The sequence below is a fragment of the Bufo bufo genome, chromosome 2 (assembly GCF_905171765.1).
Source record: "Bufo bufo chromosome 2, aBufBuf1.1, whole genome shotgun sequence".
NCBI lineage: Eukaryota > Metazoa > Chordata > Amphibia > Anura > Bufonidae > Bufo > Bufo bufo.
In genome coordinates this window covers 74,041,549-74,061,569 of record NC_053390.1, presented here as the reverse complement: position 1 = coordinate 74,061,569, position 20,021 = coordinate 74,041,549, and the positions used below count along the sequence as shown (strand labels likewise).

Genomic DNA, 20,021 nt, shown 5'->3' with positions numbered 1-20,021 from the left:
TCGAAAGTTTCTCCAGGTTTTCCCAAAACAAAAAAAAAAAAATTAGTCCTCTATCAGATGATACATACTCCAAAACCTTTTTATGTTTTATACTTTTGAGGTGCGGGATGTATTTCCAAACAGGGATGATCACTGTACAGATTAACTATGTAGAATGGGGCATGGGACCCCTTTCCCGAGGGAGCATGGAGGTGCTGATAAACAGCCAGACACTCCATGATACATCGGGAGGGGGAACCAGGCCCGTACTCACAGGAAACCAAAGATTTTGAGTTCCGCGTTCAGACCTTTCGGGACGAGCGAGTCAAATTCGTATAGTCTTTGTTTGTTTTTAAAGTGTCGGGAAAGGCAATGTTGTTCATACCCTTTCCTGATATTATTAACATTGCCTTTCCCGACACTTTAAAAACAAACAATCAAGACCATCAGGCTTAATCTTCACAGCTATCGAAAAGGTGAAAAAACCATGGCGTGGAGGAGACCACATCTCTGCTATGTCCAGACTCGAGTCAAAAAGAATATATGAATTTGACTCGCTCGTCCCGAAGGGTCTGAACGCAGAACTCAATCTTTGGTTTCCTGTGAGTACGGGCCTGGTTCCGCCTCCCGATGCAGCATGGAGTGTCTGGCTGTTTATCAGCACCTCCATGCTCCCTCGGGGGAGGGGTCCCATGCCCCATTCTACATAGTTAATCTGTACAGTGATCATCCCTGTTTGGAAATACATCCCGCACCTCAAAAGTATAAAACATAAAAAGGTTTTGGAGTATGTATCATCTGATAGAGGACTCTAATAAATTTTTTTTATTTTTTTTTGGGAAAACCTGGAGAAACTTTCGAGTATGTTTGAGAGGATTTTTTTGAGGTAGACTTCTTCAAGAAAGATCTCTCGAGTTAATTCTTCCGAAGGAGCTTTTCAAATAGATAATGTTCCAAAAAGACTCTCTGGGGAGAATCGACTATATTGTGCCTCTAAGAATAGTTCGTAACTAAGCCTAAGGCAGTTCAGAATGATAGGATAGAGATATACACTAATTATTTGAAGATCGCAATTGCGTTTTTCTATGCGATTTAGTTTATTTCCAATTCCAATAGAGATGGAAATTTGTTAGATATTCCATTACATCTTCTAACATACTGAGGCCTCATGCACACGAGTTCCATTTTTCCGTGACCGTTTTTTCGTCCGTGGGTTTTCCTTGAGTTTTGGAGGATCCACGGACATGAAGAAAGTAGTTTTGGTGTCCGCCTGGCCGTTCGGAGCCAAACGAACGGACCCATTGAAAGTCAATGGGTCCGCGAAAAAAAAAAAAAAGGAAAACTGCACAACGGCCACGGATGCACACAACGGTCGTGTGCATGAGGATGTGGAGGATCTAGTGAAATACCTTTGAAATATCTTGAGGGAAAAGTCTGTGAGAAGACTTGAAAGGAAGCCGCTTACATGTGATGCGAACTATTAGATCGTACTGTTTGAAAAACTAAGTGGCATATTAATCGCACAGATATCGTATGTACATCTCCGATGCATATCATATCTATTCCCTTCTTATAACACCCTCTGGATACTATTTTGAACTATCTTAATTTAAAATACATGTCAGTTTAAAATAAACACTTGTGTTTTAAAATGTCGACTAATGAGATGGGAAGAATGCTGAGAACCACTCCTAGTTAAACCTGGACCAATGGATGTTCGAACCACACCCCATTAAAACCATATAAAATATGGACTGTTACATACAAAGACTCATAGCAGCCACTGAAGGTGTGTAAACCTCGAAACACGTAATTCGATTACAGCAACTGTACGGATGATATAACCTGAAAGAAATGGCGCGTTTTAATTTGTAAAGAGGTGACTTATAGAAACCACGTGAGACGCCACCAGGTACATGATCACCATCCGAAAATACGGGAGCACTACTCAGTAGTGATCACCACTACGGGATCACTACTGAAGCCTACATCCATATCGGACTATTGGAAAAAGACCGCACATTTAATCAGCGATAGTATCTATCTTGCTGAATAAAAACCACTAGGAAGTGGTGAAGACACTGTAAAGAGACTGCTTATTTCTGTCCATATGTTCGTTCACTTGTTTATCTAGCTACAAGTGGTTATATATCAAGAAAATATAAGTGGTTTCATATGCTACCATTGGGAACAGCACCTGGAAGACTTTCTTTATGATGCCTTATTTTTTTTTTTTTACCTTTCCATTCCCTGTTTTTTTTTTTTTTTTTAAAATCGGTGCTCTCAACAATCGATCTTTTTGAGTATCTTAATTGATATTGTTAGACTACTATTCTCAAGAGTCGATTATAACATCGATTTTTATATCAAATTATAGAATGATTTGTTTTTAAATGCCAATTTTAATGTTATGGTAGATTTATATAAACTTTTTGATGCAACTCCCTATGACTTGAGTGCCCGTTTTCTACATATCCATTTTGCGCTTGTTTATTGGGGTGAACATTTACATGAGCACCTGATCTCATTTGGATTGGAGGTGAGCCGCCCGTTGACATTTTCCAAAAATTGTTTAATGCCACCCGAAAATGTAACAGACAAATTAGTGAAATTACATTTTAAAAAAGTGCGTACAAATAAAAAAAAAAATCTTTATTTATGAGGTGGAGGTCCATATGGAGTAGGAGTTTGAGGAGGCAGTGGACCCAGCGGTGTAGGTGGAAGCGGCAGTGGAGGAGGACGAGGTAGCCAACGTTTTTTTTATTTTTTATTAGGGTACACTCTAAAGAAGTTGAAGGGGACAGACCCGTCATTCAGTACGTGTAGGTGTGCACACATACTGCTCCACCATGTTGCTGAAATGCTGCCTCCTGCTAAGACGTAGTAACACTGAGAACGGCGTTATCGGCACTGGCCATGTTGGTGGAGTACTCAAAACAACGTGACAAGGAACACGGGTCTCGCTTGGAGGCCCAGTCATTGGTGGTGAAGTGGTGCTGTTCCGCAGAGCAACTCACCCGTGTGTGCTGCAGCTGAAACTCCACTATGGCCTGCTGCTGCTCGCACAGTCTAGCCAGCATGTGCAAGGTGGAGTTCCACCTTGTGGGCACGTCGCATATGAGGAGGTGAGCGGGAAGGCCAAAGTTACGCTGACAGGCGAGTAGCAGCAAGGTGAAAATGCCAAAAGCGCACACAGACGGCTCGCACTTCTAGCAGCAGCTCTGATATATCAGGGTAATTTTTAATGAATCTCTGCACCACCAAATTCAGCACATGCGCCAGGCAAGGGATGTGCATCAAACAGGCTAGTCCCAGAGCTGCTACAATATTTTGCCCATTATCGCACACCACCAGGCCGGGCTTGAGGCTCACTGGCACCAACCACTCATCGGTCTGTTGTTCAAGGCCTGTCCACAGCTCCTGCGTGGTGTGGGGTTTGTCCCCCAAACAGACGTTTTAAAACTGCCTGCTGTCGTTTACCCCTGGCTGTGCTGAAGTTGGCAGGGAAGGTGTTGCGCTGACTGGATGAGGAGGCGGTAGAGGAGGAGGAAGCAGAGTAGGAGGAGGACAGGAGGCAAACTGAAGTGCCCTGCAATCCTCGGTGGTGGAAGGAAATGCGACAAACTGCTATCTGCCTCAGGCCCAGCCGCTACTGCATTTACCCAGTGTGCTGTTATGGAGATAAAACATCCCTGACCGTTCTTACTGGTCCACGTATCCGTAGTCAGGTGCACCTTGCAACAGATGGCGTTGCGCGGTGCACACCTGATTTTATCCCCCACTTGGTTGCGCAGGGAAGGGATGTCTCGCATGGAAAAGTAGTGGCAGCTGGCCACGACTTACTGTGGGACAGCCACCGCCATAAGGCCTTTAAAATTCTGTCTCCACCAGACGGAATGACAGCATTTCAAAGGCCATTAATTTTGGCATTCAGGGCTAGGGATCGCGGGTGGGTAGGGGGGTAATTCCTCTTCCGCTCCAGTGTTTGGGAAATGGAGAGCTGAATGCTTCCGTGGGACATTGTGGAGATGCTTGGTGACCCAGATGGTGGTGTTGCTGGCAGATCCTCTGTTTGCGGGGTGGCAGGTGGCACTGTCACTCCAGAGGTGGATGAGGAGGCCGAGACTGCAGCAGAAGAGGAAGCAGGAGGAGCCAGAGACCTTTCTTGGGTTTTTGAGGTGTCTACTCCACTGCAGCTCGTGCTTTGCACTTAGATGCCTGGTCATGCAGGTTGTGCTCAGGTTTAGAACGTTTATGCCACGCTTCAGGCTGATTGCACAGCGTGCAAACCACTCGTGTCTTGTCGTCAACACATTGTCTGAAGAACTGCCACGCCAGGGAACTCCTTGGAGCTGGCTTTGGTGTACTCGGTCCCTTGCTGCGGTGGGCAGTAGCAGGCGTACTGTCTAGGGGACGGCCTCTCCGCTTTTGCACCCTGCTCCCTCTTGTTGGTCTGCACACTTTCGAAAGCCCCAGCAGTTGCCACTTGTTTTGTCATCATCCAAGACGTGCTGAGATGGTCCTCCCATGTACTCATCTTGAAACATAAGTGGTTGGGCATCGGTGCACTCAATCTCCCACTTTTGGGGTAGGGCTAGGTGGATGGCCTTGGGAAACCCTGCTTACTGAGTCCTCAAAAAGCAGAAGAGACTGCTGCATGACTTGGGGCTCAGACTGATTTGCAAGGGGGTGAGGTTAAAGACTGACATTGGCTGCAGGTGCCAACTCTGTCTCCCACCCAGTCTCCTGCTGAAAGATCAATGTGGAGGCACTGTCAGCGACCCAATCTACTATCGCCTGTACTTGTTCTGGCCTCACTATTCGTAGAGCCGCATTCAGCCCGACCAAATACCGCTGCAGGTTCTGTCGCCTACTCGCACCTGAGGAAGGGGTTTCACTTGTGTGTGTAGCTGGCACAGATCGACAACATCCTCTCCCTGCAACAGGAGCTCCACCAGCGGCTAGAGATGGCCTTGCGGTTCGCCCGGCGGTCGTTTCACAACGCATTTGCCGAACATATGGAGATATTCGCGCCCGCCATATTTTACATTGTGAAGAACCATGACACATCCATCAGGTGGTACAGGACAGACAATTGAGACGTTTCAGCACATGGACATATTCCCTACCTTATAAATAAACCTGATCTGGCCGCCATTTTACATTCAGTTTTTTGCCAGTATAGGGAGAGGTTGCTGTGTGGAGCAGGGACAGGCTGTTAGGGACACCAAACGCTAGCTAATAGGGCCACAAAAGTCCTTTTTAAGGACTGGTGTAGGTGTGATACACAGAGGGGTGCAATATACTTTTTTTTATAATAAGTCAAAAACACAGATCTATTTAGTGATTTCCTGGAAGTCAGGGGCTAGGGGCTTACTAGGGCCATTTTTATATAGGGTAAGGTTCTGGACAGGGTCGCTCTTATCAGGGCAGGTGGTCTTTGGTTAGGTTATCAGGGCCAGAATAGCACCCCCCTGTAGGGCAATATCAGGGACAGTTCTTTGCCCACCCTGTCCTTCAATACCACATCATCCTCTAGCCCAGGGATGGATGTTTCTTGCTTTCCCTCTGGGATTCATGGATGTGCACTGGAACCCCCCGGATTGTGGTAGGACATATGGTTTCTGATTTGGTGCCGCCGAGCACTTGTTATTGCCTACCACATCTATGCTTTTTGCTTAACTTTAATAATTTATTTTCATTTTGAGGGATAACTTTTCCATTCACACATCCGCAATTTTGCGGAACGTGTGCAGACCCATTCATTTTCAATGGGGCCAGAATGTGCTGTCCACATCCTCATTTGCGGATCCGCACTTCCGCATCCGTGCTTCCGTTTCTGCAAAAAAATAGAACATGTCCTATTGTCCGCAATTGCAGACAAGATTAGGCATTTTCTATTAGTGCCGGTGATGTGCGGCCCGTAAATTGCGGAATGCACATTGCGTTTGTCAGTGTTTTGCGGATCCGCAAAACACTTACGGACGTGTTAATGTACCCTCATAGTAACATTAAAGATTATGTTTTATCTTTATGTATATTCTAATGGATTGCCTTCCTTGTAGAATGTTATAATATACTTTCTATGTTAGAAAGTATAGTGCAGGTGTGTGCAGTTCTGCTGCGATACTTCAGGTATATAGAGGGACAAGCGTTATTGGAACAAATAATTTCTACCGGTGTGATATACCAGTCGCCCCTCAAAAAAAACTGAAGTGGGGTGTTATAGCCCAATATACTTTCTTTATAGTGCATTTGAGCGTATGTGAAAATTATATTGCCGACATTTCGCATTGAAAAAAAAATAATGAATGGAGATTGCAAATTCGAATACTACATCTGGTATGTCACTGTCCATGTTGTGGGACGATTTGTGGACTTGGCTGCAAATATGAGCTAAAGGTTTCAGGTTCGCCTGCCATTAAAATGAATGGGACCCGCGGTTCGAACATTTGATAGTGTTCGCGAACCGTCCCGGCAGATGTTCATCCATCACTACCAGCAGCACCACGACCTGGGCCATGTCCCTTATTTGACACTCTCTCTCTCCTCATATTTCTCAAATTTCGGATCATGCCCTAAATGGGTGTTTTATTAATAGCAGAATAGAACCACAGTATCTAAAGGGTGTATCTCACAATGACATATGCAGCAAAGGCTGTAAAATGAAGTTGTTTTGTTTTTTTATAACAGAATATAACCGCAGTATATAACGCTTGAATTTCACACGTGCAGATGCAGCAAGGGCTGTAAAATTGTATTTTGCCAAAAGGTGTTTTAAAAAAAACAGAAAATTATGGCTGTATTTCTAGCTTAACTGCCTAATGCAGGATTGCGGTCCGGAGGCGGCAGCCCTGCGCTCAGCGACGCATATACGCGTCATCTCGCGTGAGCCGATATTGCCTGTGAACGCACACAGGCGCACGCTCGCTCACAGGATCTGAAGGTAAGAGTGGATCTCCAGCCTGCCAGCGGTGATCGTTCGCTGGCAGGCTGGAGATGCGATTTTCTTAACCCCTAACAGGTATATTAGACGCTGGGTGAGAGAAATATCTTGGCAAAAGACAACTTTTCCCTTTTTTTTTTTTTTTTTTTTTTTTTTTTTTATACAAAGTTGGCATTTTACCGAGATATTTATCTCACCCAGCATGGGAATATGTAAAATGACACCCCAAAAAACATTGCCCAACTTCTCCTGAATACGGCAATACCACATGTGTGACACTTTTTTGCAGCCTAGGTGGGCAAAGGGGCCCACATTCCAAAGAGCACCTTTTGGATTTCACCGGCCATTTTTTACAGATTTTGATTTCAAACTACTTTGCACGCATTTGGGCCCCTAAAATGCCAGGGCAGTATAACTACCCCACAAGTGACCCCCTTTTGGAAAGAAGACACCCCCAAGGTATTTCGTGATGGGCATAGTGAGTTCATGGAAGTTTTTATTTTTTGTCACAAGTTAGTGGAATATGAGACTTTGTAAGAAAAAAAAATCATCATTTTCTGCTAACTTGTGACAAAAAATAAAAAGTTCTATGAACTCACTATGCCCATCAGCGAATACCTTAGGGTGTCTACTTTCCGAAATGGGGTCATTTGTGGGGTGTTTCTACTGTCTGGCCATTGTAGAACCTCAGGAAACATGACAGGTGCTCAAAGTCAGAGCTGCTTCAAAAAGCGGAAATTCACATTTTTGTACCATAGTTTGTAAACGCTATAACTTTTACCCAAACTTTTTTTTTTTTTTTTTTTTTTTTTTTTTTTTTTTTCCCAAGCATATACATATTTTTTTTAATCAGACATGTAGAACAAATTTAGAGAATTTATATATGGATGGTTTTTTTTGCAGAATTTTACAACAAAGTGAAAAATGTCATTTTTTTGCAAAAAAATTGTTTAAATTTCAATTAATAACAAAAAAAGTAAAAATGTCAGCAGCAATGAAATACCACCAAATGAAAGCTCTATTAGTGAGAAGAAAAGGAGGTAAAATTCATGACGGGGGTATTGGTCATATTTTGCTCGCCCCTACTACAACTAACTGTTCTCACCTGTTCCGCCCCCACCATATACCAACATACCCAACCATCCCAAAAAGACTCAGACACCTGTTGGAATATATTGGCCACAGCAGCCGTTTATTAATATAAATACAACATAACATAAACCATAACAATGACTCCTCCTAACGGGGGAGGTCCTTAGAGCCCCACAAACCCCCCAGCTGCTGATCCAGGGTGAGCCATTTTGCCTCCAGCCGTGACCCCCAGCTCGGAAGCACCACAGAATGCCCCCCCCCCCTCAACAGCTGGGCCACCATGGGAGTCCAACCCCAACCGTGGGGGCCCTCCCAATGTCCTCCAGCTCCACCGTAACCAACTCCAAGGACCCCCCACCGCCACCAACGCACAGATTAGACTCCTCAACTCTGTGCGTTCCTCCACATCCTCAGGGCCACCTCAATACCCTCCTGCAGCGCCAGGCTCCACATATCCACCCCTACTGCATTCAGGTGCACCCCGTCCGCTCTCCAAAAGGAACCAACCCCGCTCTCCAAGTCCCTATGCCTGACCACCACTGCCCCCTTCCGTGCCATAAACCGCCCGATTAACTTTAACCCGAGCCTTATTTACCGCCTCCAACGACCTCGCCTCCCTCCAGACTCTCCTCGGTACTATGTCTGACCACACGGTCACCAACCCAGGGAACAATGACCACAACATGTCCCATTTTATATCTTTCACCAGCTCCCTGATGGGTCTCTCAGCCAAATCATTTCCACCCGCGTGGATCACCAACACATCAGGTGCCCTATCCATCCGAGCAAAACGATGCACTTCCGGCAGCACCCCTCTCCAAATCATGCCCCTGTGCCCTATCCATCTTACCGACGCCCTGTCGAAACCTAGTTTCTGACCGGCCGAACTGCTGCCCGAACGTCCCCCCAGAAAACATAGTGTCCCAAAATCCACACCAGGGCGGGTGCTGCACCTGAAACGAGAAAAATAATGCAAGAACACTGCCAACATAAAGCAAAATATCACCCCCCCCCCCCTTTTTTTTTTTTTTTTTTTTTTTTTTTATAAACGATTCAGCCGAACATATGACCTAAAACGCGTAGATTCCCATCGTCCTATGCGTTTTATGACCTCATCCCCCAAACCCAGCCTTGCTGCTTCAGTGGCTGCACCAATCCTAAACGAATGACTGGAGTACCCCTCCCGATCCAGCCCCAACCCCTGCAAACATTTTGCAAACACTGCCGAAAATTGAAAACGGGACAAATAGGACCCATCCGCGTGAACTAACAGTGGACCTAGCCCGGACAGCTGACCGGACACATATCACAATCCTCCACCGCAAACAACACCACCCTATGACCCCGACCCTCCACATCGGTCTTTGATCTACGGATAACGAACTCCACCCTATCCGGAAACAAATCCACATCATCCCTCATCAACCCCCCCCGGTCTATACACCGACGGACAAACTAGTTCACCCAAACGAAGCGCCCCAAAGAACGCCAGCGAAAAAGCCAGTCTAAACAAACGGACCTCCTTCACTGAATTACACACACCCCTCAACTGCTCCCCCAATTCCAACAATAACGCAAACGATACCGGCCTCCTGGTATCCACCCCTGATCGCAGCCTACGCCATCCTTTTAACGCCTGCACCACCAGAAACGACTTAGTAAAATCAAACATCCGTCTCATTTTAAAACCGAAAGCCAGCCCAGCCATACAACCATTAATTTTACTAACTGACCATGCCTCTTCCTTACAATGGCCCAAAAACATCAACAACGCTACCTCCAAATCCTCCATCCTAGCCCCCAGATCCACACACAAGCCTCCCAATGATCCCAAGCTCTGACATACATAGCCCACGTACCGGGCGCCAACGACGCTTGAATGAGCCCATTCACGGTTCTTCCAGCAGATCCCACAGGCAAGCCGGACAAGGTAGGCCCGTAGCTTCCGCGTCCGGAGCCAACTGACGAAAACGATCCCACTGTGAATGAGAGAGGGCGTCGGCAATACAGTTCTCCACCCCCGGGACATGCACCGCCACCACCCAGGCATTAAGCGACAGGCACTCCAACACCAACCGCTGAAGAAGCCGTACCACTAAAGGCGAAGATGCCGACAAACCATTTATAGCCTGCACCACCCCCATGTTATCACAGTGAAAACGAATCTTCCTATTCCGAAAACGGTCCCCCCACAATAACACCGCCACCACAATTGGGAAGAGCTCCAATAACGCCAAATTCCTCACCCAACCGCGCTCAAACCACCCTACCGGCCACTGCCCAGCACACCATTGGCCACCACAAAATGCACCAAAACCGGAACCACCCGCCACATCTGTAAACAGCTCAAAGTCAAACGAGTCCATCACATCCCCCATAAATAACGAGCGACCGTTATACTTTTCCAAAAATGACAACCACACCTTTAAGTCCGCCCGCAATTCCTTCCCCAGCCGAATGTAGTGACGAGGCGAAACCACACCTGCTGTCGCCCTAGCCAGTCGTCTACAGAAAACCCTTCCCATAGGCATGACCCGGCAAGCAAAATTAAGTTTCCCTAACAATGATTGAAGCTCCCGTAGCTGCAACTTCTTCTTCCTCTGGGCATTCACCAAATTCCCTCTTAAATCCTCTAATTTATCTACTGGCAGTCTACACTCCATCTTTTCGGAATCAATCACAATCCCCAAGAAACTCAATACCGTTACCGGACCCTCCGTTTTTTCCGCCGCCAACGGAACCCCAAACCAACCAAAAAGCGAACGTAACGTTTCCAACAACAAGGAACACACCCGCGAACCCGAGGGGCCTATACACAAAAAATCATCCAGGTAGTGAATCAGAGATGCACAACCTGATGAGTCTATCACAGCCCATTCCAGAAACGAACTGAACGTTTCGAAGTAGGCACATGACAAAGAGCACCCCATGGGCAAGCATCGGTCCACAAAGAAACCCCCCTCCCAAAAACAGCCTAACAAATGGTGACAATCCGGATGTACCGGCAGTAACCTAAACGCCGCTTCAATATCCGTCTTTGCTAGGAGTGCCCCCGCCCCAAAGCGCTTCACCCACGCGACCGCTGCATCAAATGACGTATATACCACCGTACAAAGTGCGGGGTCAATACCATCATTGACCGAAGAACCCTTTGGAAAAGACAGGTGATGAATAAGCTGAAACTTATTCACCTCCTTCTTAGGGACCACTCCCAGCGGTGACACTCGCAAATCCGCAAAAGGCGGCTCGTGAAACGGGCCCGCCATCCGACCCAACAACACTTCCTTATTTAGTTTATCCGTCACCACCTCCGAATGCTCCCTAGCCGAACGCAATTTTTTTTAACAACACTGCCCCCCCTGGTACAAACGGAATTCTAAACCCCTCCCCAAACCCTGCCTCAAGCAATACCGCCGCTGCCCTATCCGGATACCTAGCGAGAAAAGGCACCATCCTTTTCAGTCTGACCGGCGTCGCCCCCTTTGCTATTGGCGTCCCCTTTCTGCTTCCCGCCCCTAAAGCATCTTGCCGCTCCATGGTTCCCCCCCACAACCTGAGCATTCGTGTTTAAATTTGCATTTAACCCCGAATCTACAGTTTCCTTCATTAAAGGCAAAGCACAAGCTTCTTGCTGAGGCCGACGCCATGCTGGAAGACCCCCCCACTCCCTCCTTCCCCCCCGAAAGGGCTGCCCAGATCTAACAGGTGCCGTCACCCTCAGCCATAAGGCAATATCTTTGTGATCCCACCTTATGTCTGGACGCACCGCTTTTCTCTGCCGGAATTGTTCATCGTAACGCAACCAGGCAACCCCCCCCCCCCGTAAACCCTATACGCTTCGCCTATAGCATCGAGATAACAAAACAGCGCCGAACAATTTTCCGGCGCCTTCTCCCCAATCACACTCGCCAAAATAGCGAACGCCTGCAACCAATTAGCAAACGTCCGTGGAATCAACCTGAACCGTCGTTTTTCCTCCATCTTTTTTACCCTCTTCCTTTTTTGCCCTATCTAGATTAAACCTCTCCAAGGGGAGCAAAGAGAAAAACTCTACATACTCCCCCTTCCAAATCCGCTCCCGCACCTCCGCCTTCAAATGAGCCCCCAAAGGCCCCTCAAAGCAAACATACACCTCTCCCTTTGCCTTATCGTCCACCCGCACCGTCTCCTCCTCTGCCTCAGCCCCCCCCCTGCGTCTGCACTGACACCCCCACTCCCGGTAATGCCCGCCGAGGCTCACCCCCCAACCCGAAACCTCCCGACGGACCCTGTACACCCCACGCCTGTAAAGGGGATCCCCCCGCCACCCCCCAACTGGCCATCAATCCCGCCAAACCCCCCAACAATTGCCCTAAACCCCTGCTGACATCCTCCTGCGGGCCACTACCCCCCCAACCCCCATGCCCTGCATTACCTGAGCTAACGGTCCCCAAGTAATCTCACCTGGCTGCCTGGGTGCTGTGTCCCCATCAGCCGCGATTCCTGACTCCAGACGAACCGTCCCTTGAGGCAGATCTTCGGATCCCGCCGCCAATCCATCTTCATACTGTCCCCTGGAAACGCTGGTACCAGGGACGATGCGTCTCTCCATGACTGGATCCTGAGGGGCAGAGCTCTCCTCTTCACTCTGCCTCCTGGCAGAGCTGGAGTCAGCAGCAAGGCAGCACTCTCTATGGCAATCTGGATCCATCCTGCTGCATCTTCTCCCTTCTGCCTGTCCCCTGGCCAGCCTCAGACCAGGGACGCTAGGGTTAACTGAGGCACGGTGGGCGGAGCTACTGTGGGCGGAGCTACCCCTCACACTGAACGGAGGGCCTGCTGCTCGTTTCTCCTTCCCTTGCAGCAGCCCCGTATTGCAGCCTATTCCTCCCACGCCGGGCGGTCACCCCCCTGCCAGGAGTTAGGGGGGGCCCCCGCCGCACCTGGTCCAGAACCCCCGCCGCTGCCGCTGGATGAAGGAGATGGCCAGGCCCGGCCACCCCTGGGGCTCCGCCTACCAATTGGATTCCTTCCACGTCAGGGCCTTGAAGCAGCTGGCACCGGAGGCGCCCGACGTGAAGGGTCCTGTGAAGGGCTCCGGACACGGCGCTGAGCCCGAGGGGGGGATGAAGGACTAAAGCGCGCCGGCTGCCTTGCCCACCGCGGCCGTATTAAAGGTGGCTGAGGCAAGACAGGAGCCTCAGCCTCCCCCCTCAGCAACAACCGAACCTGCTCCTGGGCCCATGCCGATCCGTGGACCGCTGCTGCCGCCCGCAGCTCCTGAATCGCCGCTTCCAACTGCTCCATCTCTGCAACAGGTCTGGCCAGCTTTCTCAAGTAACCAAAATGGCAACTGTCCACTGTCCCCTACTCTATTTAACCCCTACGCTCCTCCCCTCCTGCTCAAACCCACCAATACGACCCCCCTGCATCCACCCCACCCCCTGCTACCCCAATCCTAATCTCCCTGGGGCTCACTAACCAAACCCCCCGTCATGTGGGCCTACCCTTAGGGGCCCCCCTTTCTCCCCCCTTCCAGTCCGGCCATTTCCTTTGGGTGGTAAGTTGCATGACCGAGCAATAAACGGTGAAAGTAGGGTAGGTCAGAAGTGTAAAGTGGCCTGGTCATTAAGGGTGTTTAAGCTAGGGGGGCTGAGGTGGTTAAATAGCACACTGACTAATCCTGCAAAAGCACCAGATGTTGGATATTGCCAATTTTTTATTTATTTTTTTAAACCAGAATATTGCAGTATTTCAAGCTTGGATTTGAATGTCACAAAAGCTCAGCTGTAGTGCTGGTGCATGGAGCTTGCATAAAATGGCCACCACCGCCCACCTAACTAGCAGACTGATAAAAATTATTTTTTTCTGTCACTGGGCTCAGGGCAGGGTAAAAAGATTGTGCACCCAAACAACTAAATGTATGTAGATCGCTGAGTTCAGTTGGAGTTCTGATCAGATTTTGTCCTATTCTTTCCCTCACAGCAGCATCATCCTTTCCCTACACTAAGCACAGCAGAGTGACGTTCAGCGCTACGTGACTCCAGCTTATATAGAGGCTGGGTCACATGCTGCACTGGCCAATCACAGCCATGCCATTAGTAGACATAGCTGTGATGGCTTCTAAGGTCACACAGTTAAACACTTGTTGTTTGGCTGCTCTGCAGATGTTCAAAAAGCTCCAAGATATCGCCGAACCTGAACTTTTACTGAAATGTTCGGGGTCCAAAAATCCTAAAGTTCGGTACGAACCCAAACTTTGCAGTTCGGGTTCGCTCAATCAATATGCTGCTATTGGGGAAGGACTGCACAGTTATATGCCTTGGAACTGTGCTTTGTCAGATGCACTACTACTCCTATCCTGCACTTTAGTACAGAGACCTATTTATTGATCCCAACTGGCCTGGTTACCAACTGCACCTGCTTTCATGCCTTACACCCAGACCATAACCTAACATCAAGGGCATCCCAACTACCACCAGGCAGGAACCCCAATATCAGGATGTGTAATGTCCCGGAGTGCCACTACCACTTCTCTTTGGCACCTTGCTACTGTCTCCTATGTGCTAATGTATATAATCTAATGTACTTCATGTCCTCTTCTAATAATGTGCATATTTATTCCTAAAACTGGTTATGTTCATGTAATAGCCTGGTCTACCAGCAGATGGTGGCAGCATTGGCAGAGTCTCTCTGGAGAGGAATCTTTTGGTTCCTCCCAGCCCCAATTTTTAGAGAGGGAGGAGTTTAGTTAGTAAGCCAGGTCAGTCTTGCCTACCCCCTTGTGGTGAGAGGTTGTATGAAGAGTCCGTCTGACTTAACCCCTAAAAGGAGAACACAGCAGGCCTGGTCCTGTCTGGACAGGTTCTGTTGGACTTGCACCAGCTTTATCACTGGAGGTTGTGTCCAAAGCCAGGACAAGAAGTTCCTAGGACTAAAGATAAAGTAAGACTAAAGCTAAACAAAGTTGCAGAAGATGAAGGTTCCTATTTATGCCAGCTAGCAGAGATGAGGTTCTTGCAGAGAAGTGTATACCTGCTGATGACCAAGATATCGTTGTGGAAACAGTTTGGATTACCATTTATGCCAAGTAAAATAAACTGTTCAATGTTACTACAAAGTCTGGACTAAATTTATTCCACTCTTCCACCATCCAAGTTCACCTACCCCTTTTTGCACTGCTTCGGACTACACCACGTCTGGGATTCAGATATCCAGGTAGGAACACCGTGACACGTGTGTGTATATATTATCTACAGAGACTGTAGGCAACCCTGGCAATCCTACCCTGGGTTCCAACATCACTACCAAAGGGACCCTTGTGCTTCTGCTGCTTAACCACAGCTGGCATCATGACTACTTGCTCTAAAAGAGGGACATATTTCGTAGATGCCTTCAGAGGGGTGGCTTAGTGGGACGTCTCAGATGTGCCTTGAGGGAAGAAAGCGTGCACCTTCCGGTCACTGCATGGCCTTAGGGAGCCATAACCAATACTCCCATTCTTTGCTCACACCTCTTGGGCTGCTGCATCTCATGCTTGTAGAATTGGGAAACCAATTGCCAGTGTAACCTGAGTGGGTAATCAAGCCTTACACTCTGAACTTTGATCTGAGCCAAAGGCTGATCCATTACCTGTAAATGCCTGGCAAAGGGTAAAGCTGTGTGAACATGGTATATGATAAAAAAAAAAACAGATATGCCTGTAGTGGAGAGGTGGTTATAATGGACTGGTAACTCTTTATTGTAATCTCAAAACGTGTGATGTATGAGTATATGATAGTATACTCTTACTGTGCTCCCTTTTCAAATGTACTATTAACACAAGAGGGGCAATTATAGTAAGATAAAACTTGGCTTTTAATAAATCTGATCTAGAAAGACAAAAATGCACCATAAATACAAACATTTAAAAGTCTTACTGGTATACTGATGATTTGGTTAAAACCTGGATACCGGACTGGTTGGGTAGATACTGCTGACGGGGGAGGGGGGGGGGGGGGGGGGAAATAGGGTGTTTTTGATGATGCAATGCGCGTATCCTGTCCCTACCTTGCCCTGTCAGGTCTATTTTTGCCCTAAAAACCTCCTAATACGGAGTCATCATCGCCCTGACAAGAGCTGCCCCATCCAGAACCTTGCCCTGTTATCAATCCCTGGAAAACCCAGTTAGGGAAATGGTTGGACGGAATACCTGTCACTACCCTACCTATTCCAGACCTAAACAAAAAAAAACTCAAAAGTAGTTCTAAAGCGTTTCATGTTAATGGATACCCCCAGATTCATCAGGGGACAAGGGCCAAAATTGAAAGTGTTGAGCACAACAGTTGGTCCGGTGTCACTAAATACTGAGGGAGGGCCAGTGTATTGCCTTACTACCTCAGTGTATTAAATATGGCAGCATGATATGTTCACATATGCCCAGTGGCAGCCCCACGCTGCCGCTTTAAATACATAGAGACTGCGCCTACCCTACTGCTTCCGGGATGTCTGCTGATGTCACCGAATCACCTATTTGAGAAGCAACTGGGTACATCAGAGGAAGCGGAAGCATTTCTGCTTCCTCTGTTGTACCCAGTTGCTTCTCAGACTATGGGGTCGGTGCTGCTTCTATAGGTGATCATTCACCCATATTAAGTATTGTACCTAGAACTCATCATTTTCAGCAGGGAGAGACCTCCATTTAAATGTCCACCGGTGTGTTATCTTATGAGACCTAATAATTGAGGCGCGCACATCAAACCCTGCACTGAGATGCCAGCATGAGCATCAACTGTTGCTAGGCATCGCTGACATCTCATCCATGCCTTCTGCTTAAAGAGGACCTTTCACTAGTTTAAAAACTAAAAACTATATCAGTGGGCAGAGCGGCGCCCAGGGGCCCCCCTGCACTTACTAGTATGTCTGGGCGCCGCTCCGTTCTCCCGGTATAGGCTCCGGTGTCTGCAGCTCCCTCTGTTGTACGGGGCAGAGTTTTTGTATTAGGGTTGTCCCTTGCTGCAGCGCTGGCCAATCGTAGCGCACAACTCATAGCCTGGGACTCCCAGCTGCAGACACCGGAGCCTATACCGGGGCGAACGGAGCGGCGCCCAGACATACTAGTAAGTGCAGGGGGGCCCCTGGGCGCCGCTCTGCCCACTGATATAGTTTTTAAACTAGTGAAAGGTCCTCTTTAAGTGAAGCGCTCCGGCAGTACACCGGTGACGTCAGCGGACAACCCGGAAGCAGTAGGGTGGGCGCGGTCTTTGTATCTATTTAAAGCAGTGGCGTGGGACATATGTGAACCCATCACACTGCCATATTTAATACTGAGGTAGTAAGGCAATACACTGGCCCTCCAGTATTTATAGTGACACCGGACCAACTGTTGTGCTCACCACTTTTTCAATTTTGGACCCTCGTCCCCTGATGAATCTGGGGGTATCCATTCACATGAAACGCATTGGTATTACCTTTTGAGAACAACCTTCCATTTTTTATTTTTTTTCCAGGTCTGGAATAGGTAGTGACAGGTACTCCGTCCAACAATTCTCAGGGTTTTCCAGGGATTGATAACAGGGCAAGGTTCTGGACGGGGCCGCTCTTGTCAGGGCGATGATCCGTATTAGAAGCTTTTTAGGGCAAAATAGACCTGACAGGATGCAAGCATTGGATCATCCAAAATCCTCCCCAGTCAGCGGTATCTACCCAACCAGTCCAGTATCCAGGTTTTAACCGATTCATCAGTATACCGGTAAGACTGTTCTAAATTTTGTATTTATGGTGCATTTTTGTCTTTTTATCTTGCTATAATTGCCTCTCCTGTGTTAACTCTTTATTGTAACCACTAAGCTTAGTGACTCTGCCTAGAGATGTAACCACCAATTGTCGTGCCTGTGTAGAGACTTTAACCACCATGCTATTTGCCACAGCTCGGTTCTTGTTGAATCTGCTGAGTTCATGTCAGTCATTGTGCCATCCTCATGTGGGGTCTGGACACCACAAAAACCAATACAACACTGATCTCCTTACAGGGTTTGCAGACTCTATGGATAAACTTCATACAGAGCTTGACAATGAGGAATTGAAACCCAAAGTATATTAGAAAATTGCAGGATTTTTCATTATAAGGAAATTACATTTTATTTGCATATACTTAGAAAAGCTCTTTTGATGGAGTGATCTGTGACTCCTAGCATCAGGACATATGGTGGCATATGCCACTCAGTTATTGGAGGTGCATGTATATTTAGTGTATGCAAGTAAATTATTCTTTTGTCCCTTCTAGATTATCTGGAACCATGCCGTCCGAGATCATGGACTGTTGCGGCCTCCTAACGCAGGAAAAACAGCCAAGTGAGTGCTCATTTCTCCAAGTGTTTAAATATGATCCACATTCTAACATTGGAAGTTTTACTGACTGTCGCTTTGCCAGGTGGCAGCTATGATTCTGCTAGGGTAGCGTTGTGGTTTTATTAAGAACCACACTATTTAGTACTTTCACTTGTAATCTCCACAATCTGGCTGCTTTTTGGCTCTGCAACAGCCGGTACACTTGATGTCCTTAGGCTGAGTTTCCATGTTCAAGTTTTTTGATGTAGTGTTTGAGGCTTAAGCCAGGAACAGGTGAAAAAGCTGAGGATATGTTTAACAAAGTTATCTCCTGTTCAATCCACTCTTGGCTTTTGATGTAAAAACTGCATAAAAAAAACATGGAAACCAAGTTTTTGGATGTCCGTACATGTCCATGTATTGATTAGGTTTTTGAGGTTTGAGAAACCAAAATCGGGTGAGGATTGCTAAAGCGAAAAAGTATATGGGAAATATTTTACACTTAATTTTTATATAAACCCACTCCCGCATTTAGCTTTTGAAACTGCATAAAAAAACTAGAAGTGTACTGGCAGCCTAAGGTCTGATTTACACAACTGCACTCGGTCTGAGGAACACAAGTCATCAGCTGACTGTGGCTCCCCTGACCCAAACTGCATCATAGTGATCTACTATTAGTTCTAATCTGATCATGGGTCTATTGAATACAGTATATGATTGGAGTACAGTACAATAGACCCTATATCGTAAATCACTCTGATGCAGCCAGTTCTGGTCAGTGGACACTCTGGGACAGTCTGGGAAATTCGGTTGCAAAGAAGGAGTGGGGAAAAAAAGGGGGGTGGTATCGGTCAGCACATCAGTGCACATTGCTATGGCTGAAAACACAAAGTAATAATTTAATAAAATATGCTAATGCTATGCTTATTTTGTAAATTAGAGATGCTTGACAAATACAATTTGTACAAAATTATTTGGGCCCGTCTGCCACACGTCAAGGCGCTCTGTAAGACAGGAACCTAACACTAAATTAGACCTGTTATGTGCCATAACAGCTACCATAAAATTCAGGGAGTGTAGGTTCCACATGCAAGCTGGGGGACCCCTTTGCTTTTTGGTGCCAAAATGGCATCCATTGAATGCAGGTGCCTGCTCCACACCTCCCCTGGTGCCAGATGGCTACTAACGAATACAATGAGAGTTCACCCTATACCTCTCCTGGTGCCAAAGGGCTTCCAGTGAGTGAGGGAGAGCAGGCTAAGCTTTATACTCTCACAAATTAAAATCTGCCTATGGGGCAGACAGGCTGGTCAGGAGTGCACAACTGAATGAAGTGTCAGCCACACCTCCAGTACAAACTGCAAAGAAGGGGAAAAAAGTCAGTCGGCACATCCCCATGTACTGGAGTTGTGGCTGACACTTCAGTCGTGCACTCCTGACCAGCCTGTCTGCCCTATAGGCTGATTTTAATTAGTGAGAGTATAAAGCTTAGCCTGCTCTCCCTCACTCACTGGAAGCATTTTGGCACCAGGAGAGGTATAGGGTGGACTCTCATTGCATTCGTTAGTAGCCATCTGGCACCAGGAGCGGTGTAGAGTGGGCTCGGCATGCATGTTGGTACCTGCATTCCCTGAATTCAATGGAGGCCATTTTGGCACCAAAAATGAAAAAAATCATAGTGGGCCCAGCATGCATGTGGAACCTACACTCCCTGAAT

The 20,021-nt window shown here is 47.4% G+C and overlaps 1 protein-coding gene across 2 annotated transcripts in view; it reads left to right on the top strand.

Annotated features, from left to right (window-relative positions):
- The window catches only part of LOC120992316 (von Willebrand factor A domain-containing protein 5A-like), a 63,442-nt gene that overhangs the window by 15,546 nt on the left and 27,875 nt on the right, over positions 1-20,021 (top strand). For both annotated transcript variants that reach the window (XM_040421229.1, XM_040421228.1), the window contains exon 2: positions 18,261-18,328. In XM_040421229.1, coding sequence (XP_040277163.1) covers positions 18,274-18,328 — 55 coding nt within the window. In that variant the 5' untranslated portion in view covers positions 18,261-18,273. The remainder of the gene's footprint in view (positions 1-18,260; positions 18,329-20,021) is intronic.